This window comes from Eublepharis macularius, chromosome 13 (assembly GCF_028583425.1).
Source record: "Eublepharis macularius isolate TG4126 chromosome 13, MPM_Emac_v1.0, whole genome shotgun sequence".
Lineage (NCBI taxonomy): Eukaryota > Metazoa > Chordata > Lepidosauria > Squamata > Eublepharidae > Eublepharis > Eublepharis macularius.
Window position 1 is genome coordinate 61,120,330 of NC_072802.1, and position 22,475 is coordinate 61,142,804.

A 22,475-nucleotide genomic window follows, 5' to 3' on the forward strand; every position below is an offset into this window, starting at 1 on the left:
AGTTAAGAACTGCTGGATGAGAAAGTCATGGAGCATGGATTCATCTATAGCTATTAGAAGGCATCCAATTTGCCCGCTGGTGGTGGGCAATCTCCCGGGGATTTGCCCCGTTGCCTGCCAATCGCTAACTTCTGGTGGGACGTGGCATGCCCCCCGGAGATCACTTGCCACCAGCAGGCAACCCAGGAAAGCGTGCACTGGGCGTGCTCCTGGTGGGGCATGACATCACTTCCTGAAGTGACATCATTACGCCAGCTGCAGACATGCTTCCGTGCTTTTCTGGGGCCAATTTGGGCCTCAAATGGGCTGAATTTTCCTCACATGAAGCACAGTAGCATGCTTGTGGCTGGCATGATGATATCACTTGGAAGTGATGTCATTGTGACAGCATGAAAACAACAATCAACAAGTCACAAAGTAAGTGCCAGAACCCCCCTCCTCCTGCAAGGAGGGTACAGGGACCTGGCAACCCTAGCTATTAGCCATGATGGGTAAATAGAAGTTCCAGGTTATTTATTCATTTCTAGTCTACTTTTCTCACCAGGACTCAAAGAGTATTAGACTGTTCAGTGGCAGTGTACTTCTAACTATCAGTTGCAGGATGTGGAGGCAGAAATAGGGAAATAATAACATTCGATTTATAATACCGCCCTTCAGGACAACTTAATGCCCACTCAGAGCGGTTTACAAAGTGTTATTATTACCCCACAACAATCACCCTGTGAGGTGGGTGGGGCTAAGAGAGCTCAAGAGAACTGTGACTCGCCCAAGGTCACCCAGCTGGCTTTGTGGAGGAGTGGGGAATCAAACCCGGCTCTCCAGATTAGAGTCCCGTGCTCTTAACCACTACACCAAACTGGCTCTCAAAAGCTTTTGCCTTCATGGGCTACTTGCCATCCAGAGACATTTTTGGGCCACTATGAGAAAGTGAATGCTAGATCACTGTTCTGATACAACAGGGCTCTTATTTTCCATCATGCGATCCACCACCGTCAATCTGAGACAGACTTAACACTCCCGTGAGAACAATGCCAAAGTTCTACATGTGGATGAATGGCAACTGCGTTCACAAGCCCTACACTTTCAGCGTCCCCAAAGGTTTGTTTGTTTTCTAAGCCTAGCAGATGGATATATCTGGAAAATGTTAACCCTTGTAAAGATTAGTACCCTGAAGCAAATGGTTTTATTTGTTTGTCTTTACTTTATCCTCTTTATGGTGCAAAACTATTAGCAGTGAACAGGAAACTGATGGTAAAAGAAATGCCATGTCAACATAGTTTATTGCTGGTTGGACCTCTCTAAAGCTATTAAAGCAAACTCTCGGGTCCGGCATATAACCATACAAGGTCCATTGTGCAGCTATTTACCGATCAACTGTTAATGCAAGATTCCCATTGCCTCCATTCTGCTTTATGACATGACAAAGATCCAAAACGTTTATTGATTTTGTCATATCCATTTACATTGTTGAAACAGACATGTTTTTATGTCATGCAAAGAACTACTACCATCTCTGTTGCACATGGCAGACTGTACTTATTGATGAGGTCAAACCAGGGAGAATTAAAGGGGAAGTCAGCTAAAGCAAAGAGCTCTTTAATTTCTTTTGATTGCCACCCAACCTGGAACACAAGTTGAATAGACAGGCTGTGCCTGAAATATAAGCCCTTTTTAGATGTCAAATCCATATGTACCAGGAGGCCAACAACTTTATGTAGCTCCTCCTGATATGCACTGTTGCCATGCGCTTGACCAGTTGTCACTACATGATTCTATAATGCTGTTATGTTACAACAGGTAAACTTTCTATGTGGCATGAGCTCATTACCCAGGCAAAGAGACATCCCTAGAAAACCATCTGTCTTCCATTCATTGTCCATGATAGAAGAGGGGAAAGGTCTCTAGTTTTGTGGAATTAAACTGTATTAATTTTAGACAACTCAGTAACCAAAAAAGAGGCGGCACAGGTAATGTAAATAAAGCTCAAGTGTGGCAGGAGGTATTTTTCCTTTATGTGGGCTTTCAACACACTCAGCACACAAACAAAACCAACACTGTTTGGGGTATGAATAAAGACAGCAATTTTAGCTGTAAATTCTAATGTTTCCTTTGGAGCAGAGCTCTAAAACGACAGCACTAGCAAGCACAACTTCTCACCACATTTCCTTATCCTATATGTGAAAACTCAAGAGGCACTCACAAAAGACAGCAAAAAGGAAACGCGTTTTGTTGCACTGATATTTGCACCTGAGAACATTGAGGCTCAGTTGCTATGTGTATGGAGAGGGGTGGGTGGGTAATTCAGATGGTTTAAGTGCTTAAAGGGATTCTCGGCACAACTGTTTGGTTTGAAGGCAGATCTGGTATCTTATATATTAACAGCCAAGTGGCTCTGATCTGTGGATACTTAAATCTGGAGACTGGAGCCATTAACAGACTAGGTAGATCTTCCTACACACATGAAAAATGCCCCAGGTTTGCAGAAAAACCTGGGGGAGGGGTTAAAAAACCCAAAATGATAAAAGGAGCACCTGTAGCCTTAACCAGATGCCCTCAGTGTTTGTTGCTTGGCAATCATAACAGTTTAGCCAGTGTTCTAGGCTTAGCTTCTGACAGTAAAAGGTAGGGGGAGAGAACAGAGCCCTTCCCAGGGCTGTTTGGGCCTTTGAGGGAGAATTCGAAGGGGACAGAACCCCCAGCAACCATTTGGTGGCTTGCTATCACCTGACTTGCATGACTCACGCAAGCCTAGTTGCTTGCTGCTGTTCAACAGTGCTCCCCATAAAAGTCCATGTAGTGTAGTGTTAGAACTTCAGAGTAGGATCTGGGAGACACAGGTTTGAATCACAACTCTGCTGTGGAAGCTCATTGGGTGACTTTGATCCGGTCACACACTGTCAGCCTAACCTACCTCTCAGGGTTGTTGTGAGGGTAATTGGAGGCAAGGAGAATGATGTAAGCTGCTTTGGTTCTCCATTGTGGAGATAATACATAAATGAAATAAATTAATAAATATAGGTTAAGATGCGGAGGAAGATAAGTTGTTTAGTGGGTTTGAAGGAGAGAAGGACATAGGGAAAGATGAGCTGCCAGGAGGAGGGAAAGAGGAAACAATGTGAAGGAGGGTGTTCAGAGGAAAGTGAAGTAACCGCCAGAAGTCCTTTCAGGCTCCCCACTATGCAACTGGGCCCAGCTCAGACAGCACCAGGAAACCGGGCTATAGAGGAGAGGCTGCAAAGGGGGAGGAGGGAAGGGGGAAAGGTGAAGACTGGGGGTGGGAAGAAGAGAAGGAAGCAGGGAAGGGGGAAGAAGCTATAGGGGACAGGGAAGGGAAAGAGGACATAATGAGGAAGGAGAAAATGAAGGGGTGGGTGGGTTTTTTGGGTTCCCCACTTGTTCCTTTTCTATTCTGCACCTCCAAGAGCATTTGCCAGTCAAAGCTGGTTGACAGTACCAGGACAGATGGAGCTATGAACAAAGCTTCATAAACTCATGTGTATACCTGGAAATACATTCCATCAAACTTGTGTCTGTTTACATGATCAGGATTGGGTAAAAATGGAGTGGGGTGGGGAAGAGGAAGGGGACAACAATCCAGCTGTCTCTTCACTAAATGCAAAATATGATGTCCATTAAAAGACAGAAAATTGACACAATGCTTTGTAACATGTGCAGGGCTTTTTTTCAGCTGGAACGCGGTGGAACGGAGTTCTGGCACCTCTTGAAAATGGTCACATGGCCAGTGGCCCCACCCCCTGATCTCCAGACAGAGGGGAGTTTAGATTGCCCTCCGTGCCATACAGCACAGAGGGCACTCTAAACGCTCCTCTGTCTGGAGATCAGGGGCGTGGCCACCAGCCATGTGATCATTTTTGCCGAGGGCAATGTAAACTTAAAAAACTCCCCCCTTGTTCCAGCTGACCCAAAGTAATGTCATTGTGCGGTCCTGAGTTCCACCACTGAGTTCCACCACCTTTTTCCCAGAAAAAAAGCCCTGAACATGTGTATGTTTTTTCCAGAATTTCCAGTGGTAAAAACTGAACAGATTCTCCCTGTTTAAGATCAACATTTCTTGGAAATGAATGCTGGATGCTTTTTGTTTGAGCAGTAAACATTACTGTTGACATAAAGCTAGTAAAATTGGTGAGCTCTCGGGAACTAGTTCTTCAGATCCTTTCCAATGGTTGGGCTTAGACAACAAATATTCTTTCCAGAAGAGGCGATACACATTTCTCATCTCACATCCAATGCCATTGAAAATTTTTGAAAAGAAATATTTAGAAGTTTTTAAAAATGCAGTTGGTAAGATGGACAACCAAAACATAAGCATAGTCTGAATGGGAAAGAGCTAGAAAATTATTTTTGTCAGTAGTGACCAGAAATCTAGGATGAACAGTAGCAATGAGACAAACTAGTAATTTGGATCACATGTACACTTCTAGAAGTGCATACTTGCAGTAAACTACTACTATCTTTATTGAGGTGGAAATTTTTTGCCTATTGCCTGGGCCCATAACACCTGAAAAGAAGTACCAAGTATTCCAAGAGAATGTTTTCTCTCATGCCATCATTGCAATGCTTTGATATGCGAAGAAACTTTCAGTCAAGACATAAGGCTGAGTGTCAAAATATTAGTCTATCTAGCTCAGTATTTTCTATGGCAGCAGCACCCCAAGGGCTCAGGCAGTGAAAGGTCTTCTGGTACCCGAGGTCATTTCACCAGAGATGCCAGTAATTGAATTTATCTAGGACTTTCTGTATGCAAGCAGATGCTCTCGTATTGAGGTACAGGCTCTCTTTAGACTGACCACACATGTTGCTCACCGTACCTATAACTCTTTTGGTCACATTTTCTTCTGAACCCTAACAGTTATTTTATTGCTAGCATAAATACCTACACTATATGAGAACAGTTAATGACCAAAAACTGAGTTTACAAAGAGTAATTTTCTTGCATTATTAACCCAAACACACCCCTGCCCCTAACACAAAGGAGATTGCTAGGTCTTGCTGGCCCTATTGTGGTACCACAAATTTAGATCTGTTTGTAGTGACAAAGAGTGGCTTGATTGTGACAGGCATAAACCTAGTTTGCTGCTGGGCTTATATACTCTCTCACCCCGCCCCCATTATGCCGCGCAAGAGAGATTGCAATCTATTACTTTTAATAAATTCCAACCTGACTTGGTGTTCAAATGAGGGTCCCTAAACTAATTGGAATTTGTATCTTCCCCACAAACCACAATTCTAAATCAAAATTAAATGGAGGTTTATGGAGAAGAGAAAAAAACACTCCAGTTTGACAAGGAATTTGCATTTGGATGCCATGACAAACTGGAGTTTAATGTCAGGCTTCTGAAACCAGGAGAGAAGGTGAGCACATCAAACAAGCCACAGTCATGTCTGTAAGAAACGGACGTTTCTTGTGCAGTCTAAACAAAGCTGCTACCTGTGCCTTAGTTGTGTTTCTTTAAGTTTTTTTTTTAATCCCACCTTCCAGCCAAAGACTTCTGAAGTAGAAAACAAAACATCATTAAAACATTTTAACAATAAAGCATTTAAAAGCAAAATAATCAGCAGTATACAGACCCCCCACCCCAGACAGAATAATAATCCAAAATTAGTACACACAGAGAAGAAAAACTACTTCAGACTGAGCACTCCTCTGTACAAAACATTCTCTGCATACAGGATACAGAATGAAAAAGAGAAGGGTTCTAAGTCTATTTAGTTTTCTGTAGGGATTTTCTTTTAATCAAATGATGGAACATTCAGTCTTGTGAGCCTCCAAATGCAAACTTAATCCAGACATCCGATTACCACCTCAGTGAAAGTCTCTATAGACATAGATGCAGAGGAGTTAGCCGTGTTAGTCTGTAGTAGCAAAATCAAAAAGAGTCCAGTAGCACCTTTAAGACTAACCAACTTTATTGTCGCATAAGCTTTCGAGAATCACAGCTCTCTTCATCAGATTGCATCTGACGAAGAGAGCTGTGATTCTCGAAAGCTTATGCGACAATAAAGTTGGTTAGTCTTAAAGGTGCTACTGGACTCTTTTTGATTCTCTACAGACAAAATCACTAGGAGATCCTGATTAGCCCCGATCTCCCCAGCCCTGTTAAAATAGAAGTGGCAACTCTGCAGCCCCAACAAAAACTGGGTCTATGCAGGGAGGGGAAGAGACAGTTTAACCTTTGCAATTCCACATGAGCTTCCCAGTTTGAAGTTATCCCATTCTTGCCACTTGCATTAGAAGGAAAAAAGACAGGCACCCATCTTTGGACTTCTTTTTTCCCCTTCCAAGTGAGCTAATCTTGACTCATATGGCTATTTCTATTTAGAAAATGCTGGTACAACCACTATCTTCAGCTGAAGGCATGCACATGAAGATTAAATTAGGGTATGCAAGCATCTATGGCCTTAAACTTTAGAAGCGAGTTGTATTTGCCAGGATTTGGAGAAGAAACAGTTAAGGGGCAAATCACTGCTTCGGCCTCTATTACCAAAAGGGTTCTTGGCTTCCCTGCTAGGGAAGGTACCAATTACCACAGTGATGGGCTGGCGCCTTCAGTACTACAGACATCTCTCCATAAAGGAACCAACAATTCTTTTCATGTAGGTATTCAGACAGGCCATTAGATGCCTTTTGGTAATTTTACCAACCTGGGCTGAATTTGAACCACTGACGTAAAAGTTAAAAGGCTTCATTATCCTATTACTAAGGCCCTTGAGATATCCCTTCAGTCTGTAATTTTTTTTTTTAATCTCTCCTCAATTCCTAAAAGAACCTCTCTCTGCTTGTAATTTGGAGGGGGGGAAACATGCTGGCAGAGCTCGACTTGGACTGCAGGGCTTTTCAAAGCGGATGTTTTATGAGCTACTATCACAAGTTATTTCTTTTGAAATAAGATGCAATATGTGTTTTTGCACGCTGCCATAAGAAAGCAAGCAAAAGAAAAGCAGGACAGCCATGTGATCCAGTGGATAAAAAGTGGAGCAGACAGAAGAAACCTTCAGAAATCAGTTCTGGTTCCGCTGATCACTTGTGAAAATTTGGGCAAATTACTTCTGCCCTTTTATCAATTCTCATCAACTGTGAATTCTTTGGGACCGTCTCTTTAGAGTGAAATGACATGCCTTAAGAAACACATGGCTGCCGCCAAAAATGACAGGCTCATGTCATGTTCTCTGCATTGGTCATGTGCAGTACAACTTCCCCAGTAAGATGAGCATTTTCCTGCCCCCATGATTGGCAGCCCGCATGCGCGGTGAGCAGACTACAAATCCAATTAAATAAAAATAATAAATAAATTATAGGGGCATGAAGTAAGTTGTATCATGTACTATGACAGGAAATTTATAAACTTAAACAGGGCCACCATTTTTTGTGGCAGACCTGCTTCCTTTAGGATGCTTGCTGGAATAATTTCTGGGAGCAAAGGTAGCAGGAGCATGTGATTTCCCCAACAGAAAGTGCCTTGTGAGACAGATACTCTTTGTGGATTCTTACAAGTTAAAGTATGCCCGACATCTCCTCCAAGAACCAACCACATCAACACACGCAGTTTTCTCTCAACAAACATGATGTCTCACCTTTCAAATGGATAACCCAAAAGCTACCTTGCAAAGAATCCTCTTTAAGATTATTTGGAACTAAGAGAGGATTTGTGAAGACAGCTTGGGTGGCATATTCCACATGGGATAGAGACAAAACTTTCTACAACGTGGAGGATTTAGGGCTGGGGTGGAGAAAGAATTGTTGCTTCCTAAATTTTTGGACATGCACTGAAAGCCCAAATCAGATGAAAGGAGAGTCCAATGTAGATGTACCCTTAAGTAAGACTGAGTTGCCAAATACCTGGTCATTCAGCACAAGTTAACACAGCATGAAATGTTCACTTCAAATTATATTTATTCCATCTCTGTTCTCCAAGCATGGTGGCGTCTAGTCAAGACATACAGGGATTAAGTAGGGTGTATCTTTTCCATCCGTTGATTTTGCCAGTTCTATCTGCCTCTCATGTCTGCAAAGCTTTCTGGCCTCAAAGCTGTTTCAAATATATATCAGAGGCATATCCTGACTGTACCCAACTGAGAGTTGCAGCCCCAAGGACATAAGAGGAGGAGATGTTAACTAGAAGCAGATCATCTAGTTTGTATGCAGCAGGTTCAGCTCCTCTAATGTATAGTTACCTTTTCTTAGCAAGTGTTGGAAAAGGTTTTTCTGTGCATAGGACCTTGGAATGTCACTGCCAGCCACAGTAGACAGTACTAAACTAGGGACCTTTCCACATGTCCTTAAAGGGATGGCCCACTCACCAAACACTGGCTTCTGTTTTTTCAGCACTTTTTCTGGGAGCGCACCATTTTGAAAAGATATCTGGAGTCAGTTTTGAAAACCGAGATGTCTGGAGTCAAGGGGAAAAGCCACCAGCATTCAGTGAGTGGGCCATCTCTTTAAGGATGTGTGGAAAGGGCCCTACTGTCTGCTGTGGCTGGCAGTGACATTCCAGGGTCCCGGACTGAGACAGGCCTTTCCCAACACTTGCTAAGAAAAGGATAGCCTACCTCCAGGTGATACCTAGAGATCTCCCAGAATTACAACTGAGATCCAGAATATAAAGATCCGTTCCCTTGGATAAAATGGCTGCTTTGGAGCATGGACTCTATGGCATTATTCCATGCTGAGATCCCCCCCCTCCCCAAACTACCCTTTCTAGGCTGCACCCCCCCAAATTTCCAGGGATTTCCCAACCTGGAGTTGGCAATTCTACTAGAAACACAGTGCTAGTATACACCAAATTTAGCTCTTAACTCAGAATGGAAAATTCAGATAGATGTACATGTTTAGGAAACAAAATGTGGAACAGACCTCTTATGATTTACCTTTCTAGAATGCAGGTGAGGGAATCTCGGTGAAGCACTACAAATAGAAAATAGAAATTCCTACGAATAGAAGCAATTACGGGTATCAACAGCTGTTGGCCATGACAGCTAAATGGAACCTCGATGTTTAGAAGGAATCCAAACATCAGTAGCTAGGGGTGGAGGGGGAGAAGAGAAACAGCATGTTTGTTGCTGTCATGCACTGCTTATAGGTTTCTTAGTATAATCCAGCAGATTTTTGTTTCTTATATAGCTTCTCCCTGAAACATTAGATTTCCTTAGGCAGGGTTTTTTTTTTTTACACCGGGGACATGTTCCATCATTGACTCACTGTTTGCATTGTGAAGTGGTACAACCCTGACACCATAAGTGGTTCGGTTCCTTCTTAGATACATAGATCATGTGACACAACAACTTCCTTTGACATGCCCTAGCAGGGAGCAATAAAATATCAAGAGCAGGATAATGGGAAAAAGGACAACAAGATGCCTGACAAAGCATAAATAGCACCAGTCACAACAAACACAGCCTTCTCGTGAATAACTTAATAAGACTCTCCCATATTTAGGCATTGTCAGAAAGGATTTGCATCTGTGCTACAATGTTTCAAATGGGAGAGACCCCTTTGTCATTTGTGCTTTCTGCCCCCTCCAGATAAGACTCCCCCCCCTTTCAACATTTTAAAAGCCACTTTGCTAGACCAGTGGGAAGACAGCCGGAATGAGCGAGAGAAAAGGCCCTAAAATTGACTCACTAGAGGCTGACGTAATTATTTCTTTGGACATTAAATCAACCCCCCCCCCGCCCCCCCACACAATTCTTGAGGGGAAAACACATTTTTTAAAAAAAATCTCAGAAGTGGCCAGCACCTCTTGCAACATATTTCCTAATCAGCTGGTATTTATGGTTGATATTTTATATTTTCCAATTTCCCCCTCAGGGCTCACGAGAACGCAGCACACCTGCCAACCTTTTCGGCTGGGCCCATAATTGCCAATTTGCTCTTTGCCTTAGTATATCACTCAATTTAGCCCTTGCTGTGCCCTGCATACATCCTCATTCATCTAGATGCCCCCATGACAATTAGAGTGTTAGCTTCAGCTAACTAGGGCAACTATTCTACTAGAGCTGGGAGACAATTATTAGTCTATTTTCCCATCTTGGGGGCGACAAAATTGAGAATCCATGACAATTACATCCAGCAATTCCACACTCCACACGGCTGCCTTCTTCTCCTGGTAACCCCCCCCACTCCCACCCCCAGCTTCCATACATTTCAAATTAACACAGCTCTACCACCACATTCAAATGTTCAGTGTTTGTGGGGAATGAGGGTCCTATTTAAATGATAATGAGGAACGATCCATTCAATTTAGTGACTGAGAAAATCCATTAAAAAACGCAGGCAGTTCTTAAGCTGATGGGTCAAGAAAAAGATAAACCCTTTTTTAAAAGCCATTATATGAGGCTCTGTGTGGATTTTTTACACTGTGCAGGACATCAGAAAAGATTAGGACAATTATGGAACAAGGAGTGGTGGGGGGAGGAGGGGAAGGCAAAACAGAACACCCTCTTTCCCTCCCGGGACCATCCCCCAAACCTCCCCCTATTTCATTTTGATCAAAATAATCAAAGAGGCAAAGGGAATAGTTTGCTTCTTAATTCTCTCTTAATACTCCATGTCGAACTGCATAAGAGAGAAGATAAATAATCTTATTTTGGAGAAGTAGCTGCTGCTTTCACAATAGCTAGACAGGGGATGACTCCCAGCAGGGCTTTTTTTCAGCTGAAGCACGGTGGAATGGAGTTCCGGAACCTCTTGAAAATGGTCACATGGCTGGTGGCCCCACCCCCTGATCTCCAGACAGAGGGGAGTTTAGATTGCCCTAGGTGCGGAGGGCAATCTGAACTCCCCTCTGCCTGGAGATCAGGGAGCGGGGCCACCAGCCATGTGACCATTTTCACCAAGGGCAACCCACTGAGTTCCACCACTTCTTTTCCCAGAAAAAAAGCCCTGATTTCCAGGCATGCATCAGGGGTACACGCTTTGCAATGAATTTTTAAAAAGGTGCTTGGACATTGCAAGCTGAAGATAAGCAGGCTGTCTTCACGAACTGTTTCCTGCATCTTTTAAAAACAATTTGCCATCCAGACACCAAGACAGGGCTTCTCGTCCTAAGCATAACTTTAGCAAGTTGCCATTCTAGACAGTTATGCACACTTTCCATTTTCTCGTAATGTTGGAGGTAACTTACGCAATTTAAACAAGAAGATGGTACTACCCTAAAATAAAGTTGTAGTACTTTGACTAATTCTTGAAAATAGTGCAGTAGATACTGGGGTTAAGATCCAGCCAGCTTTTCGTCTCCATCTCACACAATTCCCATCCTGAATACAGCCCCAGTTTCCTATGGCTTTTGTACCTAAAGGACCCATGACTCTCAGTATAGGCTATAGGTTAAAGAGAAACCCCTCGTCCACTTTTCACCAGTGGAAAAGCTAGTTAGATCCAATGCATTTATCTCTACCTGTACTAAACAGCTTCTTTTTGACTAACAATTTTGCTCTTGCCTTTTTAATTTTTTTAAACATGTTCTGCCTTTAGCTTCCGTTCCACAGCAGTTATTCTTTATATGCTTTTCCCCTTTAGGGCAGCTTAGCTAGTTTTTCTTTCTATGCAATTCCTCCAGGGAAACAAGGGCTCACAGTTGCTTTCCTTTAGATTTTAGAGTTCCTTGCTTTTATTTATGGCCAAAGGGGACCCATTCCTTCCCTTTTCCCAGTCAGAAAAGCTGATTGGATCCCACTGACTATGAGCAATCTTTGTACATTAGAGAGGGTTGCTGCACTTATTTTATTTCTCTTGTTGGAAAAGCATGTTCTACATAATGAGTTGGACCCAGAGCAAAATTTCTGTTTGTGCTAGAGCTCTTGTGCAAGCAGAAACACTAAGAGTGCAATCCCTAAGCAGTGCACTAAGCAGTGCACTCCTAAGCAGAGTTACTCCAGTCTAAGCCCGCTGATTTCAATGAGCTTAGACTGGTGCAACTCTGCTTAGGAGTGCATTTTAAGTCAGTCTTATTGTAGCCCCACGTGCATTTCGACTTACACAAGATTTTGCACAACCAATTGCTGGGCACTGTCGTTTGTCAGAAGGAAAACACTAGACATTGCACAAGTTCTTGCACAAGTGAAGCCATGCCAAATCCGTTTATCTTTCTCCCTGTGCATCATCAGATCCAAGCCATTAAGTATACAGAGCATAAGGTACACATGTTGGAAAAACAGGATTAATGGGTGTCTTGTATACACACAACATGAGAATGCATGTAAAGGGAAAGAGGGAGCACCCATGATGTGTGCGTGCTATTGTGGATGCTAATTCACCCTAACATGTACACCTGTGACACACACAGTATTCACACATTTTCCAGCAAATCTGTCACTTAAGATCTGGTTCTCAAGTCCTGCTGTTTGTGCGTCTGCCTTCAGAGGTAGGGCAAGTGGCAACTAGAGACAGGGTATTTCTTTGGTGGCACTTCACCTTTGCCTCACCTTCTCCCTTGACACTCTCCTGGCACCTATTTTACTTTCTTTTAGGCAGCAGGAAAAAACAAATCTTTTAACTCAGACTTCTAAATGCGGGGAGGGTTCTCTTACCGGCTTCCCAATAGTTTGCTTCTATTTTATGCCTAGTTTTCAAACTGCTAGATCAGAGGGCTTGTTTTTATATTGTGATGTGGTTTTAATTGAAAGCCAGGACTCAGAAGAGGCGGCACAGAAATAACCCAAATAAATAAACAGGCATTATGGATGTTAATCAGAGTTCAAAAGCATAATATTGATCAATGTTCATGATACGTTCCCCTTTTCCGAGATCCACAAAGTGTTCCAGCTCCAAGACAGAGTAAAAGCACCCTTGGATATTAGAAGCGTTTGAATCAATGCAACAGCCCAACATTACTGAGTCCAGCTACTGCATCATCTTGTGCGGCACTGACTTTCCCAGGCAAGGCCCTTCCTGGCAGAGCCACCTGAGACCATTTTACCTGGAAGTACCAGGCTCTGGGCCTGAGGCCCTTTACATACAAATTGTGCCCGTGAGCTAAGGTCTTCCTTTGCTTAAAAAATACCCCACGTTTCCTACAACAAACAACGGGGCTGCTCATTGTGCCATCCCGTGCCTACATGGCAATATGGAAAACGGGGTTGCCACCAGCCAACAAAGTCCTCCTCCCTTGCCATCTCTGTTCATGCTAACAAGGAAGGGCAAGAGCTCAAGGGCAGAACACTCGTTTTACATGCAGAAGGCAGGGCTTTTTTTCTGGGAAAGGAGGTGGTGGAACTCAAGACCGCACAATGACGTCACTTTGGGTCAGCTGGAACAAGGGGGTAGTTTTTTAAAGTTTAAATCGCCTTTGGCGAAAATGGTCACATGGCCGGTGGCCCTGCCCCCTCCGCACCTAGGGCAATCTCAACTCCCCTCTGTCTGGAGATCAGGGGGCGGGGCACCTGGCCATGTGACCATTTTTAAGAGGTGCTGGAACTCCATTCCACCGAGTTCCCACTGAAAAAAAGCCCTGGCAGAGAGGCCCAGTTTTGACATATCCAGTTTGAAAGAGTTTCCAGGTAGCAGACATTGAGAAAGATCTCACTCTGCTTGAGGACGTGGAAAGCGACTGCTGTTCAGAGCCCAGAGCATAATGTTAGCTGCACCAGTGGCTGAACTCAGTAAAAGGCAGCTTTGTAACTTCCTCAAACCTTATGAAGGACTATGGCTCTGGGAAGATAGTGTGAAGTGGATAGTCATGCTGGGCTGCAGTAGAAGAGCAAGATCCGAGTCCAGGAGCACTTTAGAGACCAACAAAATTTTCAGGGCATAAGCTTTCGAGAATCAAAGCTCCCATATCTGACGAAGGGAGCTTGGTGGTGGTGGTGGGAAGTGCCCTCAAGTCATAACTGACTTACGGCTACCCTTCTGGGGTTTTCAAGGCAAGAGACTAAGAGAGTTGGTTTGCCATCGCTTTATTCTGAAACTCTGGTCTTCTCTGGAGGTCTCCCATCCAATTATACCCTGGAAATCTTGTTGGTCTTTAAGATACTACTAGACTTACATCTTGCTCTTCTATGGTTCTGTGGAAGAGTTTGTTCTTGCTATGCAGAAGGCCCCAAGTTCAATGCCTGGCAACTGCAGTTGAAAAGGATCTCAGGCAGCCGGTGCTGGGAGAGGCACTGCCAGATTAGACAACACTGAACAAGATGGACCATCTGCCTGGCTCGATATAAGGCAGCTTCGTATGTTCAGCTCTGGTAAGCTACGTCTCTATCAAGAATGCCTGGGAGAAAGAGAACGGGAGTCAAGAGTTGCTCTGATGAGCGTGCGTGACAATAGGAACATCTAGGATTGTTTTTTAAAGCACACCATCACAAAGCATTAGTGAAGATAATATTTACCTCAAAAGACCTTCATATCCTCATCCCCTGCTTGGTTCCCCTGAGCATTCAAAGACTTAAAGAAAAATCCTGGACGGAGACCACAGCTGGAGCACGGCCGGTTCTCCAACCCACCCAATTTCTACCAACCACACAGGCTGTTTATAGCACCCCATTCACACACCAAACATGTACAGCAAATTCTCCCCCACCCCAACATACACACACACACACACACCACAGTCACATTTCGCTGTCAGAGCTGTCAAGCCGAATCCCGCTTTAATCTGCCAAAAGCACTTTTCTGCTGACATTTTTAATAAATACTTTCAGCTTTTAAACACATTTGTGGGAGCCATTTCCTTTCTCCTCCTCTCCCTCCTTCCCCCTCACCTCCTTCTTCTTCTTTCGGAGAATGAACACTGAAAGCCTTAATAGCAAATACATTATGCTTATCAAAGGCTCCCCCCCTCTTTTTTGCATCCTGAAGCAGAGGTAGTGTTTTCAATTTTAAAGCTAAATTAACTGTCCAATTGAATTTGGCTGGTGTGAGCTGCTTTTCCTGTGACAGGTTTTAGTTATGAAGCATATTTCACATTAATAGAACTCAACATGAAAACCCGCTCTCTCTGGGACGTAACTGTGGCTCGCCATTGAAATGTTAAATTTAATATTTCAGACATGCCTTGTGCCAGCGTTTGATTATTGTTCGTCATTTAAATCTCTCCTAACGGGAAAGGTCCTAATTAGCAAAAAATCATGTTTTAATGAAGGCAAAATGCTAATTGCTAACACAAAAAAGCCTTCACATAAAATTATCCCAGCACTTCCATTGATTTCTTGGCGATTCAAAGAGGGAAAAAAGAAAAAGAGCCCATTTGCGTGTTTACACACTAAGCCACTGCTTGCTTTTGTTTTATCATAACATTTCACTCAAAATCAGCACTTGGCTTTCCTTAGAGTACAGCATTCTTCTCACTCCCCCTGTCCCCCCCACCCAATTTCCGCTCCTCCAAATTCAGAGGAGGCGTTCAAAAAGGTGGGCACATTCATGCAATCCAATATTAATGACACAGTAGCTAATTTTTATAAATGGCTGCACAAAAAGCCATTTTTTAAAACGCATACACCCAGCGCAACTTTTCTTCTCAAAAAGAAACCATCTCGAGCCATCTTTTCTCTCAGGAATAACAATTCCATTTTGTTTTCTCCGTCTCTGATCTTTCACTTATCATATTATTTGCGCTATGATTATAGTGTTTGCAAGGGAGCGCAGCCACTTATGCCATAACACTCAATCATGACATGAAAAAAAAAGTTATTACACAGTGACCTCTGGATGCCAACGTTTGTTCAGCGAGATTTATGAAATTGCCGCAATGAAGCGTCACCACCGGCTTCTCAACGGTACTCACATCGCTGAGGCAATCCCTGGAGCTGCTTCGCTGAGAACTTGTGGCCTCTCGGATGCTGTCGTCTTCGCTGTTCCGGCTACTTCGGTTCGGGGGGACCTTCATCTGCAGAGAATGGGAGATGTAATTTTTAAAGGGGGCTTTAGGAAATCACAGCAGTTTTCGTTGTCAGTACAAAACAACAACAGGGGGTGTTGTATTTTCTTCCGAAGGGTAGTGACAAAACCGTCTCAGAATTACCTGTAGGCAACAGCATGTTTGAAAGTGCTACTTAACTGAACCTCCCTCCACACAAAATGTTTACGGTGAACAAGGTTTCCATGTGCAGAAGATATGCTCAATACTTAGCATTTATTATATAAGCGTCAGATATATTGTTTCAGGCCTAGTTTATACAAGCAGCAGGATGTACCTATTTAGGATGCAGGTTGCCACCTGCAAGCAAACTAGAAAAAAAAAAGAAACAAACAACTGAGGAGACGGCACCACCAAAAAGAAAATGTCCAACTCCTTTTACTTGTGAAGAATGCACAACACATGGGCAGGGCTTTTTTTTCTGGGAAAAGAAGTGGTGGAACTCAGTGGGTTGCCCTGGGAGAAAATGGTCACATGGCTGGTGGCCCCGCCTCCTGATCTCCAGACAGAGGGGAGTTTAGATTGCCCTCCGTGCCTCTCCAGCAGTGCGGAGGGCAATCTAAACTCCCCTCTGTCTGGAGATCAGGGGGCGGGGCCACCAGCCATGTGACCATTTTCAAGAGGTTCCGGAACTCCGTTCCACCGCGTTCCAGCTGAAAAAAAAGCCCTGCACATGGGTGTGCTAAATGACTGTTGCCCTACTCTGGTAAAATGATCTTGGATGGCTACACTGGCTCAGTCCAGACTTCTACCTCCTTGTCCTGCTGCATGTATAAACAAGAACTGGGCAATTGTTACCAAAGGCCAACAAGATAGGTTGATATCATCACCCACCATATTGCAGATTTGGGCTCTAAGGCTGAGAAATGCGGGCTCCCCGGAGCTACCAAGTAAGTTCATTGCAGAAGTGAGAGCAGAATTGAGGATATTTTTGGCTCCAAACTTATGCACTTGGCTATCAAGCTACGTTAGTCTTGTTTGAGGGCTTGCAAGTTAACATCCCCACCATTTACATTCCAAGGTGGAAAAGCCACACGGAAGGCTATGTCATGTATGCCCTCCCTCTTCTTTACTGGAGGCTGCCTCATTATTTACAAGACCTGAATAAATGGCAAAACCGAGAGAAAGAAGGGCAGGCAGAAGTTTTAAAACATCAAACAATATTCTTGAGACCTCTTACAAGATCTTCACTTAATTCCATCATGAACGGGAGGCAGGAGGAAGCGTTATTTGTATTATTCATAATCAACTTGGAACTAGAAATTATATCAACAGGTATTTTTAATGGCATGAGATTTTTCTTTAAAATTGCTTTTTGTGTCATCCCTGCTTTACAAACTTTTTGAGTTTAAAAACAATTCTAAAAAACCATTTGAACAAAATAAATGGTTCCCTCACCCTCCAGGAATACTCTTTGGAAGAAAAAACAGCCATGCTCACATCACCAACACCAGTGATTGCCAAAGCTGGCCCACAAGTAGGGTGGCCCGAGGCAATCAGAAATTGGACCAATGAGGAAGTCTCTAGTATACACTCCCTCAGGAATAGCACACATACACGCAGTTGAGAGGATTTGCTTATTGTTTCTTTGATTACGTTCATACAAGACCTTTTCAGATGTAATGTTTGGAGGGATCTAACTATGTGTACAGGGATGCTAGCTGTGATGCTTCCAATGAATGCGGTCACCATATTCTGTGAATGAAGAAACACGTCGTGTATTTTCAGGTTTTGATACATGTGAAAGGAATACTACATTTTCGAGAGCATGGATTTTCACATATAAAAGCAGGAAAATGTGTGTTTCTCTATTCAGACTGTGGGTCGTGCACGTAAATATCAGCTTGTGTCCATTTCTTTCCTGTGGAGGTTATTGTTCTTATACTTTCTTATCGACAACAAACTGATTTGGATCCTCTGATTCCCCGGTGTAAAATTAGAAGTCTTAACAAATGGAAATGTGGGTGTCAGGTCTGCGTCCAGGCATGGCTGCACCGGACATACTAGCACCTGTTCTGGATCTTTGGGTGGCGCCTTTGCCACAATTAGGCTGGGGCCTCTCGGTTCCTGCTGTCCTACCAGTTGTCAAAGGCTTATGGGTGGCAGCCTGCAGGCCCCATTCTGGTGTTGGGTTTATGGCCAGGGGTGTGTGTCTGCATCACCCTCTCTCCCTCTCATCCATTCCTCCGTCCTGCCTGCCTCTGGCCGGCCCTCCAACTCCCTTCCTGGTCTGTCATACTCTCTCTCCTCCTCCTCCTCTTCTTCTTCACATGCTTGCACCAACTCCTTCTCCGTCTCTCTCTCACACCTAACTCTCCTAACCTCCTCCTCGCTACTACACAACTCACCACGCCCTGTGGGTGGACTTCCCTTATATCCCTTCACCCATTCCTGGCTCCACCTGCCAGCCATGCCCCCAGCACCCTAGCCACAGCCCTGGCTGTCTTAGGCAGCCACACCTGTGGTTACTTTGCTGGCTGCCTTGGGCAGCCACACCTGTGCCTCCTTTGCTGGCTGCTGGGCTTTTTATGCTAATTGCCTCAGCCAGCCCTACCTGTGCCTGCTTTGCTCTCAGCCCCACCTGGTTCTGGCTGATCCCCTCTAGCCTGCCTGCAGGTTAGGGCGTGGCTCTGTGCTGCCTTTCCACTACTGCCGGTAAGGTTGCTGGCTGGCTTGCTGCTGGCTGGCTGTCCCTGTTTCCTGTGCCTTCTCCCTCTGCGCTAGTCCCCTCCTGGTTACTCTCACTCTTTCTGCCTTGGCTCCTAGCCTCCCACTGGAGGGTGGGGCTGGCCGGCCTCCACCTGCCCCATTTGACTCTCTGAGGCTTGGGTGTCTCTCTACCTTCCTCTGTTGCTGGCAAGTTTGGGGCCTGGTCTGTCGGGGTAGCTGAGTAGCTGCCTCCTGGCCATCCCCCACCTGTTCCTCTTGGCAAGTCTGGGGGCTGAGCCTCGGACCCCAGACAGTGGGACTGAACCCATTAAGTTAAACTTAATCAGTAGGATGAAGAAACAGTTCACAAACAATGCAATAGGACAAGGATAGCAGAAATCTGACACAAAGCATAAATATTAAACACAACATGTTGAACAATGCAAATAAATGGAAGAAGTAAGTACAAATATAATGAAGAGAGAGCAGGATAAAAACATACAGCAACAAATAATATATATTATTTGTTTTGGGTGGGTAGCTGAGTTGGTCTGCAGTAGAAGAACTAGACTGAAGACCAGCAGGTCCTTAAAGACCAATGAGAGCATCCAAATCTGGTGTTTGGCTCTTGAAAGCTTACACCATCGAAAATCTTGTTGATCTCTAATCTTGCTCTACATATTAGTAATACATTTATGTTTAAAATATAAATATACATAGTTCTATTCTTTACAATTAAAAAAAAAATTTTTTGGACGAAGTATCTACAAAGTATTCATCCCTGACCTGGATAGCCCAGGAGAGCCTGATCTCATCAGATCGCAGAAGCTAAGTTGGCTTGGCCTTGGTTAGTAGGCAATAGCAAACCAATCTCTTGCCATGAAAACCCCACCAGGGATTGCCATAAGTCAATTATGACTTGAAGGCAGATTCATTCATTCATTCAAAGGGAAAGCACCGAGTCATTACTAACCCATGGGGGGACGTCGCATCACGACGTTTTCTTGGCAGACTTTTTACGGGGTGGTTTGCCATTGCCTTCCCCAGTCATCTACACTTTACCCCCCAGGAAACTGGGTACTCATTTTACCGACCTTGGAAGGATGGAAGGCTGAGTCAACCTTGAGCTGGCTACCTGAACCCGGCTTCCGCCAGGATCGAATTCAGTTCGTGAGCAGAGCTTGGGCTCCAGTACTGCATCTTACCACTCTGCGCCACGAGTATATAAGTTGAATACATAAATAAATGAATAAAATGACTTAAATCAGATGCTTCAGAGTTTGGACCGTGCTTTATTATTACTTAGATCAGATACTTAAAGAGTTTGGAGGACTACCCTCACTCTTTGGGCAGATAAAAGCATTCTCAGCACCTTCCCTTCTTTAAAAAGTTTTTTTTTCCTTCTTAAAAAGAGAATGTGCACTTCCACACACACACACACACAAGTAAACTGAGACAGTCTGACCTAACAAGGTCTTGCGTGGGCAAGCAAATTAGAAGCATCACTGCAGCCATTAACCTTTCAGAGTAAATATCAATTATTAAAACTTGCTTCAGTACCTCTGTCCCCTGTTTGCTGCTGTGAATTAAGAGGGCCATCAGCCTTTTCGACAGATCTTGTTCATTTACACCTGCTGCCTGCCAACAGGGGAGCCCTCACCCCCGCTGCCAGAGCACCGAGCCAACCTGCCTTAATTCATTGGTAATTACCTTAATGAGACACACGCAGGACTGAGCTAAGAGGACAAGTTGTTTCGCTAAATGGGATGTATTGGTTTCAGGGGCATCCTTGGCTGATCTGGATTCCCATGAAAACAACTGGGAAACTTCTTTCCTGAAGTTGCTTGATGGCTTATATTCAGTGGGTCTCCCTGAGAAATGGAAGCCAAACTCTTGGCTCTCTAGACCACCATTTCTAGGCCCCCAAAGTTCCAGCCCTGGAAGTGCGGCATGCACCAGTGCAACGGCAACAAGGGCAGTAAGTCAGCATGCAGCTGCAGCACACTTTTCACGCAGAAACCGTAGTGTCCACCAAGATAAAACACAGGGTGGAAAGAGGAGATGTAGTTTGGCTCAGGAAGCTGCCATGGCACCACACAAAGTCAGCATGGTGTAGGACTTAAGAGTGTGAGAGGAGCAGAGAGACCCAGATTTCAAATCCCCACTAAGCCATGAAACTCACTGAGTGACTGTGGATCAGTCACTCCCTTTCTCATACAAACCTACTTTACAGGGTTGTTGTGATAACAGAACAGAGGACAGGGGAACCATGTCCAGAAGAGGGGAATAAAAATGTTAACAGATATTTTCCTGTAGGAAAGAACAAGAATCCAGTAGCGCCTATTAGACTAACAAAATTCAGCTCTGTGACTCACGAAAGCTCATACCCTACCAGAAATTTTGTTAGTCTTGCAGGTGCTACTGGACTCTTGCTCTTTCCTACTGATACATGCCTACCCATCTAGACATTTTCCTGATGCATGTGGAGACATGCATGTCCCTTTCACAGTATATGGACTTTTCTTTCAACAAATACCATCTATATCAATGCGAAGCAGCTCTTAGTTTGCTTAGGCTGTTGTTATCCTTGACCACCCTTCCAATAATCAACCGAAGTCACAGGTAAATTATCAGGGGTCTTGGGGCTGAAATGATCTTAACCTTGATTGACAAGTGCAATAAAGTGAGGTGGTAGAGTACCAAGGTGGTAGAATGGATTGTACTACTTCTGGCTGTGAGTGGAGGAGTAGGAGTAGGTGGAGCAGAACAGGTGAAGGGCTAGGCTAGAAACCTTCTCCCACTTGTGCTAGATTTCTGTCTGCAGGGAAGTTTTTTTTTTTAAAAGGTAGTGAATTATTCAACAATGATCTCTTTATGCCTGGAATTGCTGCTTCCCAGAGCACTGACCTGGTGCCACTTCCCTCTTCTCCTTCAGATATCACTTTGCACAATGCCTCTGGTTTACCTTTGACAGCACAAAAATGTATTTTACTCATCGTTGTGGGGCTGAGGAGACTCTCAAAGTCAGTCACAGAAATTTAAAAAATGGGGGGAAACCCTTGAGGGTTCTGCTGAGTATGACACCAGTTGCAAAGGGGAGTTAAAAATCTACGCTTTATTAAATACTTCCCTTTGGCAGTACAGGAATAGAACAGTAGCAAAGACACTAGGGAGAAAATGAAACATATTTTATCACTTTCTCCCTATATGGTCATTTCACTTTCCTGATCTATGCAAGTGAGGGCAAAAATGACCCAAACACTAAACATTTCAATGTACAAAGGAGGCATGAATCCCTACAGGTCAGCCGATTTAAAGAAGGGTAAAGAATACATGGAGTAAGAAGTTATGTCTTGGGATGCACACACACACTCCCCGCACACATCTCAGAGTAAATTTAATCCTTCTTTCCTTTCTTCTCAGTGAAATGAGATTTATGTGTAACTGCTTTTGCCCTCTCAGTTGTCTCCCCCAGTGTTCCACTGTCAAAATGAAGGCAGACATTTTGAGACAGGGGCATCTTTTTCTTTGTCTACCTAGTTCTGTAAAGCACCATATACAACCCTACATGACTATAACAGTAAGAGTGATATAAGAGATGATTTCATATGGATAATTTTGTATTCTAGTTTAACAGGGTAGTCAAACTGAAGAAAAAGGAAAAATTGGACCTATGATAAAAGCTCTCTAGGCATACCAGAGAATTAATAAGAAACTGGCAGCTACAAGCAGTTTGGTGTAGTGATTAAGTGCGGTAGGACTCTAATCTGGAGAACCGGGTTTGATTCCCCACTCCTCCGCTTAAAGCCAGCTGGGTGACCTTGGGTCAGCCACAGCTCTCTCAGAGCTCTCTCAGCCCCACCCACCTCACAGAGTGATTGTCGTGAGGATAATAATAACACACCTTGTAAACCACTCTGAGTGTGCATTAGGTTGTCCTGAAGGGCGGTATACATATCA

The 22,475-nt window shown here is 44.0% G+C and overlaps 1 protein-coding gene across 16 annotated transcripts in view; it reads right to left on the reverse strand.

Annotated features, from left to right (window-relative positions):
• Nucleotides 1-22,475, reverse strand: part of FBRSL1 (fibrosin like 1) — a 910,549-nt gene that overhangs the window by 482,886 nt on the left and 405,188 nt on the right. For all 16 annotated transcript variants that reach the window (XM_054995767.1, XM_054995768.1, XM_054995762.1 and 13 more), the window contains exon 3: nucleotides 15,735-15,836. In XM_054995767.1, coding sequence (XP_054851742.1) covers nucleotides 15,735-15,836 — 102 coding nt within the window. The remainder of the gene's footprint in view (nucleotides 1-15,734; nucleotides 15,837-22,475) is intronic.